Source organism: Vidua macroura, chromosome 10 (genome assembly GCF_024509145.1).
Source record: "Vidua macroura isolate BioBank_ID:100142 chromosome 10, ASM2450914v1, whole genome shotgun sequence".
In the NCBI taxonomy this organism is placed as follows: Eukaryota; Metazoa; Chordata; class Aves; order Passeriformes; family Viduidae; genus Vidua; species Vidua macroura.
The window spans coordinates 19,202,977-19,221,931 of NC_071580.1; the positions used below are offsets into that span (position 1 = coordinate 19,202,977).

Sequence of the window (18,955 nt, forward strand, 5' to 3'; positions counted from 1 at the left end):
CACTGCTGCCCTTGGTTCCCATGTAAAGATCCCCAAACATTTCCAACACATTGTATTGAGCCATAGTTTATTATATGTAAGCAGTGTCAAGCAGATGGTTTCTGCAGCAGTTTCTCTAATTTGGCAAAACATGCTGGCAAGTGTAGTTAGGTGAATGCTGTGAGAAAGTTGAACGAAAAAATGTGTCTCCTTGAGGCTGAGAGCAGCATTAAAGGGGGAGCCAGACTTCTTGGTTCCTTGGTGATGGTTTTCCATTTATAAACCTTTAGAATCTCAGTGGTTTTTATTCTCTATGCTTAAAAGTATGTAGGATCTTTATCCACTCCTGTTTATCTCAAAAGAATGTCTGATGACCATAAGGTGGAAATCCCTTTGTTTGCTCAATTCAAAAAGACACCAAAAAACCTCCTTTCTCCTTGGGAAATGTGGAAATGTTCTCTGTAGACATAGAGCCATGGGAAATATACAACACACACTAGCCTGGATGCCCCACCGGGTCCTGTTTTTTTCTTTTTCTTGAGGTAGCAGCTGTTGATTCAGAGAAGACTTCAGTGTGTTTTGCATGCATTGTCTAAAATAGAAACATTTGGAACCATCTGCAGCAAAGCTGAACCCTTCTGAAGGTATGTTAAACCAAATTTAGGTATGCTGTGGCGGGGGCAGAGAACAAAGGATCAGAGCTTAGGAGAATAGTTTTTGCCTTTTTTTTCTTTTTTAGCCCCACTATAGAGTACAAGTAAATTCAGAGGGGAAAGGAGTAAAGAAAAGTTGTTTATGCTGCCATCACCATCAGATGTTTAGTGTTGATGTTTAAAGCTTAAGCATCTTCCCCACTAAACCTTTGTTGCACAGCCTTAACATCCCAAGGCTCTACTGCTGATTGCTTCAGAAGCCTCTGAATGTCTCTGGGCTCTGCAGTTGTGTGTAATAATACCCAATCCCACATCTTGTCCTGTTAGACCTTAATTCATTAACTTCTGGGCGAAAAGCACAGCTGCTCTCTCATCACTGGCACTGCTGCAGGAACATGTGGGGGTACCCAAACCAGCTCCCATCGTCAGCAGAGAGAGCCCAGCCCTTGGCAGAGCAGAGCAGAGCAGAGCAGTTCCTATGCCAGGCAGCACAGGCACATCTGCAGCAGTGATGGATGGCTGAGCTCACATGGGTCTGCATTTCAGCTGCGAGGCAGCTTTGCAAATCCTGTTTAAAACAGCTGTCAGGATCAGGTACTTGCAGTTTCATTTGTGTAGCTGTGACAATTTGTAAGGTATGTATAGGCTCTGATCTCTGCAGGTGACAGTAGATGTAAAAGCAGAGCTCATGTTTTTAATACCTTTAACATATTAGGGGTGCTTTCAGTGGAGACAGGTACGTTGGATTTTCATGTACTGTTTCTCTGCCTTTTGAAAGTTACACCACGAAAGGCAGATGTCTTCAGACTTCTAAGGAAAAGCAAACAAAACACATAAATGAGGTGATATTTTATTTCTGCCAGTCCTCATGTATGACAAATGCTACTGCCAGTTTAAAATACCAGTCACAGGCCAGCATCACAGAGGCACTTTGCTGAGATCAGGATCTTCTCGGTGGTGTCTTTGTTGGTTTCCTCCATATTTACCTGTTTTTTAAAGAAGAAAAAGGCTTCAAAGTTATTCAACTTGCAAGCTTAACTTAAAAATGCATTATTCTAATGAATAAAATGCTTATAGCACACTTAAGACTTTATTACAGAGACACAAGAAACTGCTGCACACATACCTGGGAAACTAGTAAATGTTTTTAATGGGAAAATGGTTCAGCCTTTTCTCATTTTATTGAGAAAATCAGTTTGGCAAGTGCAGTGCTTCTTATGTAGCAAAATGTGAACAGCTGTAAGGCATGGGGCCAGAATTTCAGTATATGCATTTGGAAGTGACTTCTCAAGCATAGTAAAGGTACCTGTGACATTATTTTGGGGACTGAAGTTTTACTTCATTTGGAGATAACTTTTAACTTTTGGGAATTAATAAGATTTGGACCCTTCTAAGCTATTCTATTAGGGCTTGTCTAGAGATGAACCAAACAAAATTTCCCCTCATAAATTAAGCTACCTGGGTAAACTTGGCCTGGCATCAAGTGCTCCCGGTATTAAAATGTTTCCCAAGTCCTACCATCTAATTGCATAAATAAACCCTCATTGGAAAAAGCCATCTAGAAAAGGAAAGGATATTTTGAGTATTAAATTGGTCTCCAGAAGTTCTGAGATGAATTCCAAGTTGTGCCAGAAACTTTCATGTTCTTGTTTATTTGCTGATTATCCCTCCACCCCCGCCTCTACCATTTCCCGTGTACATCAAAGACAGCAATCCAATTTTTCCGATTTTTCACTGACCCAAGTTTTCATGATACAAATAAAACCACCCAGTTCATTTATGCATAATTTCTAATCTTCCTGCATCTTTTACTTCACTGGTATTTGAGACTCAGGCTGTGTTTCCCAAGATGAGCTTCATGAAAATCCACCTTGTAATTTCATTCTTCTCCTCACCATCCACTTTGGGGAAAGCATTCATAAGGTGAAGTGTCTTCACTGTTCATGACTCTAAGAGTCCACTCAAAGAATGCTGGGACATGTCACATTGGTAGCTTGCTGTTGAACTGATCTAATGAGTTAATAACTGTCCAGTTACTAAGGTCAGTGCCCCCAAATGGCCTCATTCTGTACACATACACAAAGACACAAGTGACCATTTCTAATTTGCAGCTAAAACACCTTTTGTCTTTTGTGTTTGCCTTTTATATGCAATTTCTCTTGACTCTTCTACTGGGGCCTCACTCTGGGAAACAGTGGGTGCTTCAACCTTCTGTGAGCCCAGTTTATTTTGCCTTCTCAGAAGGATCAGCAGTATTTAAAGTAACAATTTGTTTTAGATCAAAGTTCTTTGAGCTGTCACGAGCATTGCACAAGATTGGAATAAATATTAATTTTAATAATAGAGCCGTTTAATGTTGAGGTTTAAAACTCCATGTTTCAGTTGCTCTCACATCATTAACCCTCCCCCAGTAAGGAATGTTATACACAACTTTACTATCAGTGATTACTCCCATATAAAAATAAGAGAAATGAATCTGTAGTTGTAATACAGAAACTTCCTTCTGTCTGAGATCCGTGACTTCCAGTTTCCTGCTGAATCTGAGCTGAAAAAAAGAATTTGGAGAGGCTGGTTCCTTGCATTGCTTGGTATTCCCATCCCCCACAGAAATGGGAACAAATGTTTTTAATTGTCAAATAACCGATGATAAATGGACAGCTGGGATAGGAACCTATCCCAGGATGTTGTGTCTTGTGCACTAAAAGGTGAAATAATTTTTTTTTTCCCCAGAACTTTATCTCTCTAGAAAGATCTCCTCAGCATTTTTCTTCTGAACATCTTCATCCCACTGGACATGGGGAGATGCTTCTAATCCTTTTGAAATACCAGCCTCCTGGATCAGGCAAGTTAGTGACTCTGGAAAAGGAAGGACACTTTATATCATGCCCTTTTTATTTATATTATCTTTAGTTAAGGTTTTAAAGTTTTGTTTGGTTTATGGTTTTGGAATTTATTTGTAGAAATATAAAAAATGTTCTTTTTTTCTTTTGTGAGTTTCCTTACTGAATCAAAAAGTTTTTATGGTCTTGCTATAATTACAGAAACTGGAGGGTCAAATGATGTCTTTTATGAGATCAGCTGAATGAAACTGAAGAGACACTTTCAGACACAGAAATGTTTCACTGAAATACAAACACCGGTTTTCAAAGCTACATTCAGATAAAGGACTGTTTAAACTTGAACAGTTTTTAAGCTGCACAGAAATTTGAGAGTTGATAAATATATTGGTTCTGTGCCCTGTTATAATTTTTCCCATTCCTGAGCTACCAGCAGCTCCTGTGTGTTCTGCTGAACCTACCACCTTTCCTCTCTCTAATGACTTACTGAATCTTCCCTGTCTGTGTTGCAGGTACAAACCTCTTTGATGATATAACTGACTAACTTGTGCAAGTTAAACTTGTATCACGAGTTTGAAGCTGTATTTTGCCTTAAGGATCAAAGCTTCAGCCTGCATATCCTGAAAGCTGGTCTGGCTTTTAGAGTACAGCATTAGTCACATTAAAGATACTATCTTTGTAAATTCAATCCTGTTTATATCCTGCAGTAATGGTGTGTATGTTCACACCATCCCTTCCTACAGAGAAGCTAACTAAAAAGAGCAGATGTCATATATTTAATCAAGACCTTTCCCTTTCATGGTTTTCCTGTTCAAAGAAAACAAAGATGAATGAGTTCTGAGAATTTTAAGTCCTCTGCTGTTTGCACAGAGCTCCTTTTTGAATGGTTTTGTAGGTGTACATCTACTCTGCTGTCATGCAGAAACATGCTAGGAGCTTACTATGAATTTCTGTAAAGGAGTTCAGGCACGGGGCAGGGCTTCCCCTGGCCATAGGAGATTTGTTGGGGTTTGCTGTGTGTTCTTGTGTGGTGAGTAATGGGAACAGGTTGAGGCAGGGCATTAAAAATCCTGGTGATGCTGACTGGCGGGTGAGGCTGTGGAGGCATTAGCCAAGGCTGGGAATGCTGCTGAGCCTCTGCCTGCCCTTTCCCAGGTGTGTGCCGCTGACTGTGGCCAGTGCCACGGCCCTGTACTTCATGGATTGCTCTGAAAGAGGGGAGCTCTGCCAGGCAGATGCACCTGGCCACGCTCCTGGAGATGCTGCTGCACCTGATGGCAAACATTGACTGGGCTTTATTGCCAACATAAAACTCATCAGTTTTCTTATAATCCCCAGCAATTTGGTCCCCAGGGCTTTGTCATTCAGTCTCTTCTTACATTGGTTTGGAGGAGCTTGATCCCAAGGAGTGGGAGGTGTGTCCCTGTGTCCCTTTTCCCCTTTTTTCTGTTCCAGTTGTGGGAAATAACTGGATTTTGGTTATTTTCCATTGCAGTTCGCTGCAGATCCCAAAAAAACCCATCAGAGGAAGGATCATCGCTTGTCCTTCCACCACCAGGTGAGAGTAGAGATGGTCATATTTCAGGAGCCTAGTTTTGGAATATTTTATGGAATTGGCCAAGTAGCTTTTACTTCTGGGGTTTCCACAGTCTTTCCATGGCAGATACGTCCTGTACTTCAATTCAGTGCCACTCTGAGCTCTTAGTCCACAGGGAAGTGAACATTTTGGGAAGTTCTTACAGCTCTACTTAATGGTTTGTGGATTATGATGATTTTCTGGAAGTAGGCTATCCATCCTGACCTGTTTTCTTCCCACTCCCTGTCAGACTGTACCTGCAGAAAGGCTGAAGTGAGACCAGGATCTCCCTGAGGCTGAAGCTGGCAGAGTGGGAGATGTAAAAGACTGAAAAATTCTTTTTTGTCCCCTGAATCCCAAGACTCTGTATCTGTAAGATACTCCTTTCTTTGTGGCACCTTGGGGATACTTCCCAATGCATTGGGCAGAGGAACCTGTTGTGTGTCAGCATGGAAACCATCAGGACATACCAAGACCAGCCAGAGATGCAGGAAGAGATCTTCCTCTGGGCTGGAGTCAGATATTAGGTCAGTGTGGCTCCTTGGGAACATTTCCAAAGGACCATACCCTTCCTGTTTTCTGGAATCTCACCATGGACATTTAAAATTTTTATTTTAAAGAAGCCAGTCCAGGATTGGAAATGTCAGTCCAGGATTGGAAATTAGCTGTTCCATGGATTTATTTTTCACAATATGTTTTTAATTTGACACAGAAGTCCTCTCCTTCCCTCAAACCCTGTCTCGTTCAGCTTTGGGTCTTCTCAAAAACAATTCCCTGTCTACACCAATGAAAAATATTCCAAATTAAGGTACTCTGGGACTCTGCAACCTGGGCTCAGTTGGTCACTTGGAGCCCTTGGGAAGGAATTTGTCATCTCTTGTGAGCATTTACAAGCTCAACCTGAACATAATTGAAGAAATAAAAAACCCAAACCTACCCACCCTGCATGGGGAGCATGGGCAGGGCCTGGCACAGGAACGCGCACCGGGAGCTGTGGCACCGGCCGTGCCTAGCAGGGGCCAGGGCACCCATGGCTGCTCCATGCCTGGGATCTCAGGAGCAGGGCAAACTCCCACTGTCCATCCCTGGATTTGCCTCCTGCCGGCACTCAGCACCCCGGGCATGCACCCATGGCTGCTCCATGCCTGGGATCTCAGGAGCAGGGCAAACTCCCACTGTCCATCCCTGGATTTGCCACCTGCCGGCACTCAGCACCCCGGGTGCAAGTGCTCCAGTGCTGCTGCCTGGAGAGATTGGGGAAATGGGCATTAACCACTCCTGAGCTCTGGCTGGGGAAAGCATTTGGCACCTCTGGCATTTCAATAAAAACAGTTTCCATCATTTTGAAAATATGTTGAACCAACCCACAGGAGACAAATAAACCTTTCTCCATAAGTACAGGCCTAGGGATTACACAATTATTCCTATGCCTGGTCAAACAAACCAGCAGACAGTTTCTGGGGAGAGATTCCAGGCTCTTGTCTCCCTCCCTGGCTGTACAACATTTGCAGAGCACCAGGATCTGGATACTCAGGCCTTAATTTAAATCCCATAGATAGTAAGGAACAAGAAGTGTCCTAAAGGCATCTCCATTCATACTTCAGTTTTTCATATTTTAATTTTAAGTCTTCTGTCACGAATGAATTTTGCTCTTCTTTTGTTAAGAATATTCCACTCCCTTCTTCTTTAGGCATCACCATCCAGGAGATAAAATAAATGTGACAAGAAGTTTGGAATGCTGCTTCCAAGTCAAGTTACCTGGTAGGAAATTACTCCAGCTCTTTGTACCTCAGTGTGTTTTAAAAACAGCCTGGCCCTTCATGGCTGCAGACTCTCTGCTACTCCCAGGGGAGTAACATCAGCGGTGGTCTCATCCCAACTGTACACAAAAACATTGATTTGGGGTTGAATTTGGATGCAGATAGGTATGGGCCAATTTTGGAAAGCTTCAATCCCTGTTTTTCAGTGATTCAGTCAGTGACTGACTGGTGGGACCTTCAGGATGGTCACCCCTTTCCTGGGCACTATCCCTGCTCTGTGGTCTGTTCCCACTCCTGGCTTGGCCTCTTCTTTTAGTGGGAGGTAAACCACAAATGTTTGCCTTGCTGGTTTTTGGGACATCAGTGACTCCCCCAAGGCAGCTGGCAAAGCTCCTGTTTCCACACCCTCTGCCTCCCAAAGCCATGCTGGAGCCAAACAGAGCAAAGGAGATATCTTAGTTCCATGCTGGAAATTTCCACTTGTGCCCAAAAACCCAGAGAAACAGTGTCTGCCCCATCCTTGAAAGTGTCCAAGGCTGCACAGGGATTGGAGCAACATCAACTAGTGGATGGAATGGCAGGGGATGGATTAAAGGGATTCTTAAGGTCTCTTCACATCCAAAACCTTCTGGGATTCTATGATGATTATATGATGTCTCCCTGCATTTATTTTGCATCATTTCCTCTTAAATTTAATTTCTCAAATTTAGATGAGTTGTTAAAGGAATCACTTAAAAATTATTCCAGGGATAAAAAGGAGAGCGTCAAACATTAAAAAAATCATTCCTACATCCATCGAATCATTATTAATTGGAAGCCTATTCCCTCATTTTTGTCCTTTTTTGTTTTCCTGGAAAACCTTATGATCCTGCAGTTTCTCAGAGACATCTGATGGGATTACAGAAAGGTTTGCTCTGTCAGAGAGCCAGGGAGGTTTAGAACACTTCTTCCTCTCCATTTTTATTCTTTAACCAGGTTTCCCCCAGAAGGGTGTTGTGGAAGAAATTCAGAATTACTAGAAATGGATGAGGTGCACATTTTTTCTCCACTGTTTTTCACCTATATTCAAATTCTTGGAATTACCCTGAAATGAGCCCTAGGAAACTACTGTGAAAAAGATCACTCAGAGGAACATCTTAAAAGAGAAAACCACATTCAGCAGCAGCAAAAACAATCCCATTGCTATTTTTACCTGGTCTCTAGGTGCTCTGCCAGAGCTCCCTACAGCCACTCCCATTCACAGACAAGCACTGTGGAAGACATTCACTTTGCCCATGAGAGTAAGGAGGCAGTTTTGGACACGTTCTTTGCTGTGGAATGGGATGACAAAGTCCAGATGGTCTTTGTGGTCCCTTCCAAGCCAAACCACCCCGTGATTCCATGACAGGATCAGCACGTATCCCAATTCCATTCCAGAAACCTCCTCCCACTAACTGAGAACTTCCCCCGTCTTCTTTTTGCACCACATCAGGGATGTGCTGCCAAGTGCCACAGGCATGGGATGCCTCAGCATTCCCTGGGGATGCCATTCAAAGATGAACTTGTGGCCTCAATACTCCAAAATACTCTGTTGGCCCCAGTTCCAGTTTGGACTATGTCAAATAGCAATGTGGGGTGTTCCCTCTCACTTCCCACCATTGGGACAGCTCACACGGAATGTGAGCGACCTACTGCATTTGAAATTCCTGGCTTAAAAAGCAGGTGTTGTAATATCCCCTCCTGGGAATATCCAGAACACCAGGAGGGTCCCTGGAAGCTATGGGTAGGGACAGAGTCAGACAAACAATTGTAAACTGGTTTTCAGGAGATGCATCCACAGCCTGTGGCTTCAATGACTCCAGAGCTGTTCCTTCCCCTTGGGACAGCCAGGCAAAACATCTGTATGGATTTCTGACAGAAAAAACCTCCAAGCTACTTGGCTCTTGCCAAATCAAGGCCAGCATTCCCAACAGGCTCTAAGTAATAAACAGGAAAGACCATCTCACAGTGCATACCACAAACTGGGCACCACATTCCTCACTGGAACTGGACTGTTCCCAAATATCTGTGACAGCTAGGAGCATCCTCATTCCCCCACTCTTCCATTCGGGAGAAAAAGACAACACAGCCCTTAGACACTCAGTGTGTAATCCCAACAATCAAGGGAAGACCACCTTGCTCTGGGAAGAAATGTAATGCCCAGTTTTGGTCAAGACCAAAGAAACCCAAATAGCAGCACTGGTAACATTTCCAGGCATAGAGCTTCCCAGCTCCAAAAATGTAGCTCATTGGGTTCTTCCCTGGTGCCGTTCTGTTTGGATGCTGACTGTGAGACTGAAGGCTTAGGGTGGTTCTCAGCACTGAGAAGGAAAGTGATGATGGCAGAGTGTGTGCTGGTCAGTCGATGGGTGCAGTTGAAGGTGCAGGCAGCAGGAGCTTTCTCAGCTGGCACTTTTCTGAGCTCTGTTTTTCCAGATGTTTTCAGGTTTGTAGCCGGACTCTGAGAGAGTGAAAAGCTTTCTTAGGACAAAGGAGTTTGCTGCTGTTTGAGTGTGGTGTAAAGAAGGGTTTGCACTTGGAAGAGGAAGATCAGTGAAATCTTTTTGTCCTGACACCATTGATTTGAGAGCAGGGATGTTTCCAGCTTGCTTCTGGGCTTGGGGTGGTTTCGAGCTGGGCTTGGTGTGTGTCCTTCTTTTGCGAGTCAACACCACCATCGTGTGGTTGTGCTCATCAACACTGACAGTGCCCAGGAAAAAGGCAAGCGCTTTCCTGGCACGACCCCATCCGTGTGAGAGCAGTTTGTGGAAGAGCTCTGCTGTGCATCCTGGCTCTTGGAGACTGACAGAATGTGATCCTGCATGTAGCAAGGAAGGAAGAATCGTTTCATTGTTGGCTGTGCAGTTAATAGGCTGCAAAAGAAAAGGCAATTGCAAAAGAAAAGGCTTCTCTTTTAGAAGCTTTTCTGTGCCATCAGCTGCTCAACATGTAACTCGTACCCACTGAACTGCATCCAGCTCCCTGGATATCTGTATTTTCCTTCAAGCTCTGCATACCATCTTACCCTCTCACTCTTGCAGATCCCAAAGCCCTTCAAAACATCCAGCAACTGCTCCCAAAGAAAAATTCTGAGAACAAAAAGCCAGCACCGGCCTTTATAGTCCCTTTGCAGTATGTACACGAGAAGAAACACACTAGTGATGCAAACTTTCCTTCTCAACTCTATATATAGCATTCATCACATTGTCTCAAGGTGACAGTCCATGGCTAAAGTGAAGCATTCCCAGCTGTAGTTCAGACTGAGACATGTCCCAGGGCAGAAAGCATTTGCTGACCTTTCCTCTTCCTCTTTCCTGAGACCAAGGGGACCCTATGCCAGCCCACTGCCAGACAGTTTGCCCCTCACATTTCTGTCTAGAACTGACCCAGAAATGCCCAATTTTTATACAGTCACTGCCATCCTGGGAACAGATCCGGAATGGGAGGGGAGGGAGCAAGGTGGGGTGGAACACTCCGCAGCAAACCCCTGCCACCCAAAAGATGTCAGAATATGAAAGTCGCTCCTTGGGGCCATCTTCGTTCTTGCACTACTTAAATGTCCGAAGGTGTAGTTAATCTCAGCCGGGAAACTGAGCGCCTCCAAACTCTTGCCATAAAGCCAGGCCCCACTCAATCACTTGATGGCAACCCCCATGCTGCCATCATGCCCTGCCAGACCCCTTTCTGCGCTGCCTACACCAACTGTCCCACATGTGCCGCTGCTGTTGTGCCCACATATCCCCCAGAAAGCACTACAATCCCCCTTGCAGAGCAGTTCCAGCAGGCCGCTTGACTCAACAGTTGACAGGGACATTTCATGGCTACCCACTCCTTGGCCCCCTGACCTCAGCCCCAAGACAACCTCATCCTGCTCCCAGGCCCATGGCACCACAACCCAACAGCCCCTCTTGCCCTTAACAATACGAATACTCCGCTGGCCTGCCAGCATTGGCATTCTCTTCTTTACACAAACCCAACCCTCTTGCCTGAGAGTACACAAGGCAAGGGAGCTTGTGCTGTGTGAAGGTGACTTCCCAAGGTAACTTGCCCTAGGTGGGAAAGGGCTTGTTGCAAGGTGGGAAAGACAAGGCTGAGTGAGGCTCAGCACAGGAGCCAGAGGTGTCTGGGGCAGAAGGTCCTATGGTGTAATGGTGAGCACTCTGGACTCTGAATCCAGTGATCTGAGTTCAAATCTCAGTGGGACCTGGCCCTTTTGGTTCCCTCGGGCTTTCCCTCAGCATGCTTCCACACTCACAGCTCTCCTCGGCCGCTGCTGGTTCACTTGTGCAGTGTTCTCTGATGAATCACACAGCAGCTGAGCTGCAAGACCACCCGCTCCAAAACGGCTCAGGCACAGGAGCCTGCTCTGGGACCATTGCTCCTATGGCAGATGCATCCAGAAATGGAGACTGGGCTAGACAGCTCTGGGCAGCTGTTCCCAGCCTGGATCGTTCCCACAGCAACACCAGCTTACTGCCTGAGGCCTTACTTCTATGCCCAGCCCTGTCCGCTGCTCCTTTCTTGCTCCTTTCATCTGTGGCTTCTTTTCCTCTTTTCCCTGCCAATTTCCTTCTATTGCTCTGCAATCCCTTCAAGGAGCTCTACCAACACTGGGCACTGCCCCATCACGGGGGTTCCATTTGTAGCCATGGGAGAGGCAAGGATCTTCCTTGCAGAGCAGGCGGTAGGTGAGGGAGGAGGAGAACAAACGACCACGACTCTCCAGCAATGCTGCACAAAGGCTTTAATGAGAAGGAGCAAAAGCAGCGGCACAGAACAGAGACCAAGGAACACGTGTGGGGGGCCAGGGAGGGAAAGAGAAGGGCCCACTTGCCAGGGCCAGCGGGGACGATGCGCCGGCCTCAGCAGATCTGACCGCAGCGGGGGAAAGGCAGACACAGGCCTGAGCCCCCCAGGCCAAGGGAGCCCCCAGAAGAGATGGGAACCCCCGAGGTGCTGAGGGAGCTGCCCACAGCAGCTGACAGAGAGGATCCCACGGCTGTGCTCTGAGGGAAAGAGGTGAGGATGGGGCCCGGCAAGGTCACCACCACCGGCGAAGGCTCGATGTACACCGTGGAGTCAGCGCAGCGGGCGAGGCAGGGCTCACTGCAGCTGCTTGCAAGGGGGGTTGGGCCACAGGGGCCGCAGGGCCGTGGGGGACAGGGTCTGCAGCAGGACATCTCTCGGTGCAGGAGGCAAAGCTGCAACACAGAGCAGGGAGCACCAACCTGCCTCAGGATCGGTCTGTCTCTCTGTCCCTCAGCTCTCTCCAGGGACACATTTGCTCTTCAAACACACTCTGTGCCTACAGCTCCCACCACCCTGCTCGTGCCCTCCCAGTGGCACGGCACGGGAAGGCCGCCCCACCTCAGCAATAGCACCCAGCACAGTGGCTTTAAGGCCCCTGTGCAAAGACTGGTCACAGCCCATCTCCGGAACAGACGTGGCTGTGTTAGAGATGTCCCGGGATGCACTGGGACATTTTGTTACACCACGGCCGGTGCAAATTCTGCCGGGCACATCCCCCTGAGGCTGAGCCCCATGGATCCCCTTCTGCTGGAACAAAGCCCCCTCTTCCCAGCCGTCCCCAGCCACCAGCATGGAAAGGCTGACGGCCCTCCAACAGCTCTGTGTCAGGGCCAAGCTGAGGCAGCCCAAGGATCAAGCCGGGCAGCCTCCATGGCAGCACTTCAGCCCACAGGGAGGGATGGAGCGGACTCAGGCTTACCTGGTTCCTGGAGGAAAGGGAGGCCAGAGACGAGGATGCAGAGCCGGGAGCAGCGCAGCCTTTTATGCCGGGTCCCAGAGCCCTGTGGGGCCACAAACATTCCTTGTCTGTGAAACATCCAAACTCCTGGGAGTGGCCACTTGCGAGGCCTCGCTCCTGATGAGGTCCCTGCCACTGTCATCTCTAATTTTGTTCTCTTCCTTCTTACAACCCAAAATCCTGCGATGACTCTTCAAATCACTTGTGGATGGAATGGGCCTTGAAATCATCTAGCTCATGCCTCCTCAAACAGATTCTACCACTTCTCTAGACAACCTGTTGCAGTGTCCTACCCCTCTCAGAGGTAAAGGTTCCTTCCCAATATCTAATCTAAATATGATATCTAATCTAAATATGTGCTTTCAGTTTCCAACGACTAGCACTTGACCCGTCACTACACATCCCAACCAGGTATCCTTCCCTTTCTCAACTGAATGCCTCCTGGGAGCCTTCTCCTCTCTTTGCTACACAACCCCAACCCTCTCAGCCTGTCCTCACAGGGCAATGGCTCCAGCTGCCTGGTGCTCTTTGTGGCTCCTCTGGACTCACTGCAGCAGGTCCACGTGTTTCTTAGGCTGTGTGTTCTAGAGCTGGAGCCAGTACCCCAAGAACGGTGTCATGAGAGCCGAGTAGAGCAGGACAATCCCCTCCCTCGACCTGCTGCCCACACGGCCCTGGATGCAGCCCAGAACACGACTGGATTTTTGCACTGGGCTGCTAGCAGGCAGTGCAGGTCCGTGTTCAGTATTTCAACCACCAGAACCTGCAAGTCCCCCTCCACCGGGCTGCTCTCAACCCACTCAAGGCCTGGCCTGTGTCCAGGTTTGGGATTGCCCTGACCTTGGCATTTGACAACCAGAGCTCTGGCCTCAGTTTGGGAGGTTGGGCTCCTCCAGGAAACAAGGAAATCAACACGTAGGAAGGTGGTCAAAGGCATGCCTACATCTCTCCCTGAAAGACAAATTGACCCATTTTGTCAAAGACAAACTGACCCACTTTGCTCAGTGTCTCCAGCCCTGAGGCCGGGATCTGGATGGCGGCTTTGGGGAAGTGGCTGAGGGCAGGGAGCCCAAAGCTCATGGCTCCTTTTCCTGGGGCAGGCATCACTTTGCCCATTTAATTCATTTCACAGTTCAAAGGGATATTGGATCAGTCTCCCAGAGCTTGTGGGAATCATTGTGATGTGGAAGAGTTGGGAAAATCCATGAGCTTCAGGCAAACCTGAATCATGCTGATGTGGAAATGAGTGCACACGGTGCCCTGGACTCAGGCATTCCAGGGATACCAGAGCACATAGCCTCTTTCCTATGAAAGGTTTTGCCTTTGACAGGGGCATTTCCAGACCCTTTAGGACTGGTCTCAAACCACCTTCTACATCCATGTAATCCTGTGCTGCTGCTGCTGCTGCTGCTGCAGCTTTCCAGAAGCCATTGCCTTTGGGTGGCTGCTCAAGGGCCCAGGGGATGCAGGGCAACCCAGGATAATGGAGGCTGGGAGAGACCTCTGGAAGTCCTCTGCTCCTGCCCAGAGAAGAACAATCTTCCCAGCTGCCTCCAGAAGCTGTGGGCCTTGTCCCAGTGTCCTCTGAACACTGCCACTGTCAGACAGGTCCTTTTCTCCTGGGCAGCATTTCCAGGGATGCCCTGCACCCCCTGGGAGGCCACCAGGAGATGGAAAGGGCTCCTACAGATGAGCCTCCCAGGTCATCAAGGGGAAGGACCAGCAGGAGATGACACTGAGGCTGCCTGCACTGGTCAGCACATGCCGTGGCAGCCTGGAGAGCACAGGGCTGGGTATGTGCCGGGAATGCCACCTGCTCTGCATTGCACTCTCAGGCCAGTGACAAGGAACCCCTTTGGGGCAGAAGGGCTGGAAAGCAGAGAGAAAGTCTGCCCCAACAGAGCTTTCACTCTGAGTCCTCTGGGGAGCTTTCACCCCTAATCCTGAGAGTTCCTTACTGTCCATGTCCAGATCTCACCCCATGAGCCTGGCACCTGTTCACCCCATGGAGGGTGCACTTTCCTTGGCACTGCAGAGACCACATCTGGGTTGGTGTTCCCATTTGGTGTCCCCAGGGACAGGGGAGGTGTACGTGGGGATCTCTTACGGAGAGAGGCACTGCCAGAGGACCAGGCAGACCATAAGGGCTGCAGCACCTGACACCATGGGGGAGGCCGAGGGCACGGCGCTTGCACAACCTGCTGCAGATGGGCAAGGCGTGGAGGGGGGCATGGAGCTGCTGCCTCCACCACCTCCTGGGGGTTCTGGAGAGAATGGAGCCAAACTCTCCCGAGAGGTGCACTGTCAAAGGGCAAGAGGCAGCAATCACAAGCAGCATGAAAGAAAATCCCAGGGCTCCCTGGAGGAGGACAAGGGACAGGCCTGGGAGAGCCGTACAAGGGATAGTGACCTCTTTGATAAGCTGTGTCAGTGCTTAGAAGCCAGCAGGACAAGGCCCACAGCCTGCTGAGCAACTGGGACAGTTTGATCTGCCCAGAGCAGCTGATAGGAGCACAAGACCTCCAGAGCTCCACCCAGACCTTCTGGGGTTGATGTGGGGTACTCTGAGTCACTACAGCCCTTGAGCAGCCACCAAAGACCATGCCTGGGGAGACAGCAAATGCAGGAGATGGCAGACAAGCACCAGGTGGTCCACGACTGGGGATACAAGGTGGGGAAATATCCTTCACGGCAGCAGAACATTGAGGATATGAGCTCTGCTATCCCTTGAGCGCCTGAGTCTGCGGCACCCAGTCCACGGAAGGCCACACTGGGTGACTCAGGTTTGCCTGGAGCTCAGGGATTTTCCCAGCTCTTCCCCATCAGGATGACACCCGTGTGCTCTGAGAGACTGATCCAGTGTCCCTTTGAAATGTAAAATGCATGGAATGGGAAACCCCATCCCAGATCCAGGAAAAAACAGCTTTGGGCTCCCTGCCCTCAGCCTTTTCCCCCAAGCCACCAGCCAGGTCTCTGGCCTCTGGGATGAGCACGCTGAGCAGTACAGGTCAGTGTGGCTGTGGGGCTCTTTCAGGGAAGGACACAGCATCTCTTTGATCACAAAATCAGGCCGTGGCAAGCAAGTTCCCCATGGCTGTCACTCAGGCCTGCAGGGGACATCCATTCAGCTGAACATGGACTTTCCTTGTCACTGAGCTTTGCCACCTCCCTGCAGAGTTGGGTCTCTTCCCCACGATGGGGTTGTGCAGTGTTGACTTTGTGCCTCAACTGACCCACAGTCTTCTGTACGTCTGTGATGACCTGTGGGAGAAATGACTCTCAGGATTAGCCTGAGTGCCTGCACTGAAAGCTCCTGAGAGCTGACCTGCGGTGTCACTTAATGGCTGAATTTAACTGTAACTGGAGCCAAAGTAACCATCAAGAAGATCAAGTGACAGAATCTTATAGACACTAGACAAATGCAATTTAACTCACCTCATACACTGGCTTGGGACCTTGAAATGAAGTGCCCTTAGTAAGCCAGGAAACACAGGAATAATTTCCACGTAGGTTGGTGTGAAACTGGTGAAAAATGCGAGAGATGAAAGAGGCAGGGACCTCATCAGGAGCGAGGCCTCGCAAGTGGCCACTCCCAGGAGTTTGGATGTTTCACAGACAAGGAATGTTTGTGGCCCCACAGGGCTCTGGGACCCGGCATAAAAGGCTGCACTGCTCCCGGCTCTGCATCCTCGTCTCTGGCCTCCCTTTCCTCCAGGAACCAGGTAAGCCTGAGTCCGCTCCATCCCTCCCTGTGGGCTGAAGTGCTGCCATGGAGGCTGCCCGGCTTGATCCTTGGGCTGCCTCAGCTTGGCCCTGACACAGAGCTGTTGGAGGGCCGTCAGCCTTTCCATGCTGGTGGCTGGGGACGGCTGGGAAGAGGGGGCTTTGTTCCAGCAGAAGGGGATCCATGGGGCTCAGCCTCAGGGGGATGTGCCCGGCAGATTTTGCACCGGCCGTGGTGTAACAAAATGTCCCAGTGCATCCCGGGACATCTCTAACACAGCCACGTCTGTTCCGGAGATGGGCTGTGACCAGTCTTTGCACAGGGGCCTTAAAGCCACTGTGCTGGGTGCTATTGCTGAGGTGGGGCGGCCTTCCCGTGCCGTGCCACTGGGAGGGCACGAGCAGGGTGGTGGGAGCTGTAGGCACAGAGTGTGTTTGAAGAGCAAATGTGTCCCTGGAGAGAGCTGAGGGACAGAGAGACAGACCGATCCTGAGGCAGGTTGGTGCTCCCTGCTCTGTGTTGCAGCTTTGCCTCCTGCACCGAGAGATGTCCTGCTGCAGACCCTGTCCCCCACGGCCCTGCGGCCCCTGTGGCCCAACCCCCCTTGCAAGCAGCTGCAGTGAGCCCTGCCTCGCCCGCTGCGCTGACTCCACGGTGTACATCGAGCCTTCGCCGGTGGTGGTGACCTTGCCGGGCCCCATCCTCACCTCTTTCCCTCAGAGCACAGCCGTGGGATCCTCTCTGTCAGCTGCTGTGGGCAGCTCCCTCAGCACCTCGGGGGTTCCCATCTCTTCTGGGGGCTCCCTTGGCCTGGGGGGCTCAGGCCTGTGTCTGCCTTTCCCCCGCTGCGGTCAGATCTGCTGAGGCCGGCGCATCGTCCCCGCTGGCCCTGGCAAATGGGCGCTTCTCTTTCCCTCCCTGGCCCCCTACACGTGTTCCTTGGTCTCTGTTCTGTGCCGCTGCTTTTGCTCCTTCTCATTAAAGCCTTTGTGCAGCATTGCTGGAGAGTCGTGGTCGTTTGTTCTCCTCCTCCCTCACCTACCGCCTGCTCTGCAAGGAAGATCCTTGCCTCTCCCTTGGCTACAAATGGAACCCCAGTGATGGGGCAGTGCCCAGTGTTGGTAGAGCTCCTTGAAGGGATTGCAGAGCAATAGAAGGAAATTGGCAGGGAAAAGAGGAAAAGAAGCCACAGATGAAAGGAGCAAGAAAGGAGCAGCGGACAGGGCTGGGCATAGAAGTAAGGCCTCAGGCAGTAAGCTGGGTGTTGCTGTGGGAACGATCCAGGCTGGGAACAGCTGCCCAGAGCTGTCTAGCCCAGTCTCCATTTCTGGATGCATCTGCCATAGGAGCAATGGTCCCAGAGCAGGCTCCTGTGCCTGAGCCGTTTTGGAGCGGGTGGTCTTGCAGCTCAGCTGCTGTGTGATTCATCAGAGAACACTGCACAAGTGAACCAGCAGCGGCCGAGGAGAGCTGTGAGTGTGGAAGCATGCTGAGGGAAAGCCCGAGGGAACCAAAAGGGCCAGGTCCCACTGAGATTTGAACTCAGATCACTGGATTCAGAGTCCAGAGTGCTCACCATTACACCATAGGACCTCCTGCCCCAGACACCTCTGGCTCCTGTGCTGAGCCTCACTCAGCCTTGTCTTTCCCACCTTGCAGCAAGCCCTTTCCCACCCAGGGCAAGTTACCTTGGGAAGTCACCTTCACACAGCACAAGCTCCCTTGCCTTCTCTTCTCCAGCCCAAGACACTCCAGCCCCTTAAGGACTAATGGGACGGAAACATTGCTCCGTCTCTACAGAAGGTGAGGAAAGACCCTCTGGGGAACCCAGGAAAGGGGCTGGAGCGGCAAGGAGAAAGGGCAGGGGCCACACCAAGGGCTCAACAACGACTGACCTCCAGCTCCTCTGAGGAACAGGTTCGCTCACTGCCTGGGGTGACGGAGCCAGGAGCTGCTGGGAACTCTTCCCTCTCCCAAGGAGCTTGACTGCACAGCAATCCCAGGGCCACACAAGCCCAAATGCCTCCTCCAAGCAGGGCTGGAGACAAAGCAAGGAGAAGGCAACCCAGCGCCTGAGCCCCACTGCAACCCCAGCCTGATGTCCAGGTGCTCTCTGCCCACCTGGCCGCGGTGGCTCCCCACTCTCTGGGAGTCTCTGCAGGATCCAGGGCAGCTCCTGCACTTGGCTTTTGCCAAGGCCAACCTGGCTCAAAGCCAGTGTCTGCCTGCTGGGCTGGCAGGTGCCCGGAGTCCTGGGCAGGAGCCCGGCTGAGGGGAGCAGGAGCAGCGGCTCGACTGCTCTGCGGGAGAAGAAGATGCAGAGAGAAGGACCCGTGCCCTTCGCGACCAGGAGAGCTCAGGTGGCGTTATACGAGTCTGATCACTTTCACTAAAAGCAGGTAGCAAGGGAAGAGGAAGGCTACGGCCCAGTGTTGCCCAAAGAGCTAGAGCCAAGCAGGGTAAAAGCTGTTGGGCGAGGCAGCCTGGGTGAAAAAGGGCCATAGCAGAGGATGGTTTCGATCCATCGACCTCTGGGTTATGGGCCCAGCACGCTCCCGCTGCGCCACTCTGCTCCTCCTGAGCCCTGTCTGCCACTGCCCTCACCGCAGACTGATGCTGCCGGACACTGACGGCCCTCGCT

At 50.0% G+C, this 18,955-nt stretch overlaps 2 protein-coding genes and 3 non-coding genes across 9 annotated transcripts; 2 read left to right on the forward strand and 3 right to left on the reverse strand.

Annotated features, from left to right (window-relative positions):
* The first annotated feature begins 10,957 nt into the window (after nt 1-10,957).
* TRNAQ-CUG (transfer RNA glutamine (anticodon CUG)) lies at nt 10,958-11,029 on the forward strand. The gene has a single exon. It is a non-coding gene; the product is annotated as a tRNA-Gln (tRNA).
* A 521-nt stretch (nt 11,030-11,550) lies between these two features.
* LOC128812110 (feather keratin Cos1-1/Cos1-3/Cos2-1-like) lies at nt 11,551-17,040 on the reverse strand. 4 transcript variants are annotated; one of them, XM_053986323.1, is made up of 4 exons: nt 17,022-17,040; nt 16,026-16,112; nt 12,552-12,633; nt 11,551-12,024 (listed from the first exon to the last, which is right to left on the reverse strand). In XM_053986323.1, exons 2-4 carry the CDS (start codon nt 16,028-16,030, stop codon nt 11,686-11,688), a joined length of 426 nt encoding a protein of 141 aa, XP_053842298.1. In that variant the 5' UTR covers nt 16,031-16,112; nt 17,022-17,040; the 3' UTR covers nt 11,551-11,685. The 4 variants fall into 4 exon arrangements, with proteins under 4 accessions (XP_053842298.1, XP_053842296.1, XP_053842297.1 ...); XM_053986321.1 differs by lacking the exon at nt 17,022-17,040 and having other exon boundaries at nt 16,026-16,237; XM_053986322.1 differs by lacking the exons at nt 16,026-16,112; nt 17,022-17,040 and adding an exon at nt 13,431-13,455.
* LOC128812111 (feather keratin Cos1-1/Cos1-3/Cos2-1-like) lies at nt 16,260-17,178 on the forward strand. 2 transcript variants are annotated; one of them, XR_008438605.1, is made up of 2 exons: nt 16,260-16,312; nt 16,840-17,026. XR_008438605.1 is itself a non-coding variant. In XM_053986324.1 (2 exons), the coding sequence occupies exons 1-2, from the start codon at nt 16,611-16,613 to the stop codon at nt 17,176-17,178; spliced, it is 402 nt and encodes a 133-aa protein (XP_053842299.1). In that variant the 5' UTR covers nt 16,554-16,610. The 2 variants fall into 2 exon arrangements, 1 of the variants encoding a protein (XP_053842299.1); XM_053986324.1 differs by lacking the exon at nt 16,260-16,312 and adding an exon at nt 16,554-16,673 and having other exon boundaries at nt 16,840-17,178.
* A 657-nt stretch (nt 17,179-17,835) lies between these two features.
* Nucleotides 17,836-17,907, reverse strand: TRNAQ-CUG (transfer RNA glutamine (anticodon CUG)). Its single transcript has one exon. It is a non-coding gene; the product is annotated as a tRNA-Gln (tRNA).
* A 908-nt stretch (nt 17,908-18,815) lies between these two features.
* TRNAM-CAU (transfer RNA methionine (anticodon CAU)) lies at nt 18,816-18,887 on the reverse strand. Its single transcript has one exon. It is a non-coding gene; the product is annotated as a tRNA-Met (tRNA).
* Nucleotides 18,888-18,955: the final 68 nt, after the last annotated feature.

Coding starts and splice junctions, on each gene's coding strand:
- LOC128812111 (XM_053986324.1), top strand. CDS start 16,611: ATGGGCTGTGACCAGTCTTTGCACAGGGGCCTTAAAGCCACTGTGCTG. Junction 16,674..16,839: donor TGCTGGGTGCTATTGCTGAG/GTGGGGCGGCCT, acceptor TCTGTGTTGCAG/CTTTGCCTCCTGCACCGAGA.
- LOC128812110 (XM_053986320.1), bottom strand. CDS start 12,424: ATGCTGGTGGCTGGGGACGGCTGGGAAGAGGGGGCTTTGTTCCAGCAG. Junction 12,025..12,190: donor TGCTGGGTGCTATTGCTGAG/GTGGGGCGGCCT, acceptor TCTGTGTTGCAG/CTTTGCCTCCTGCACCGAGA.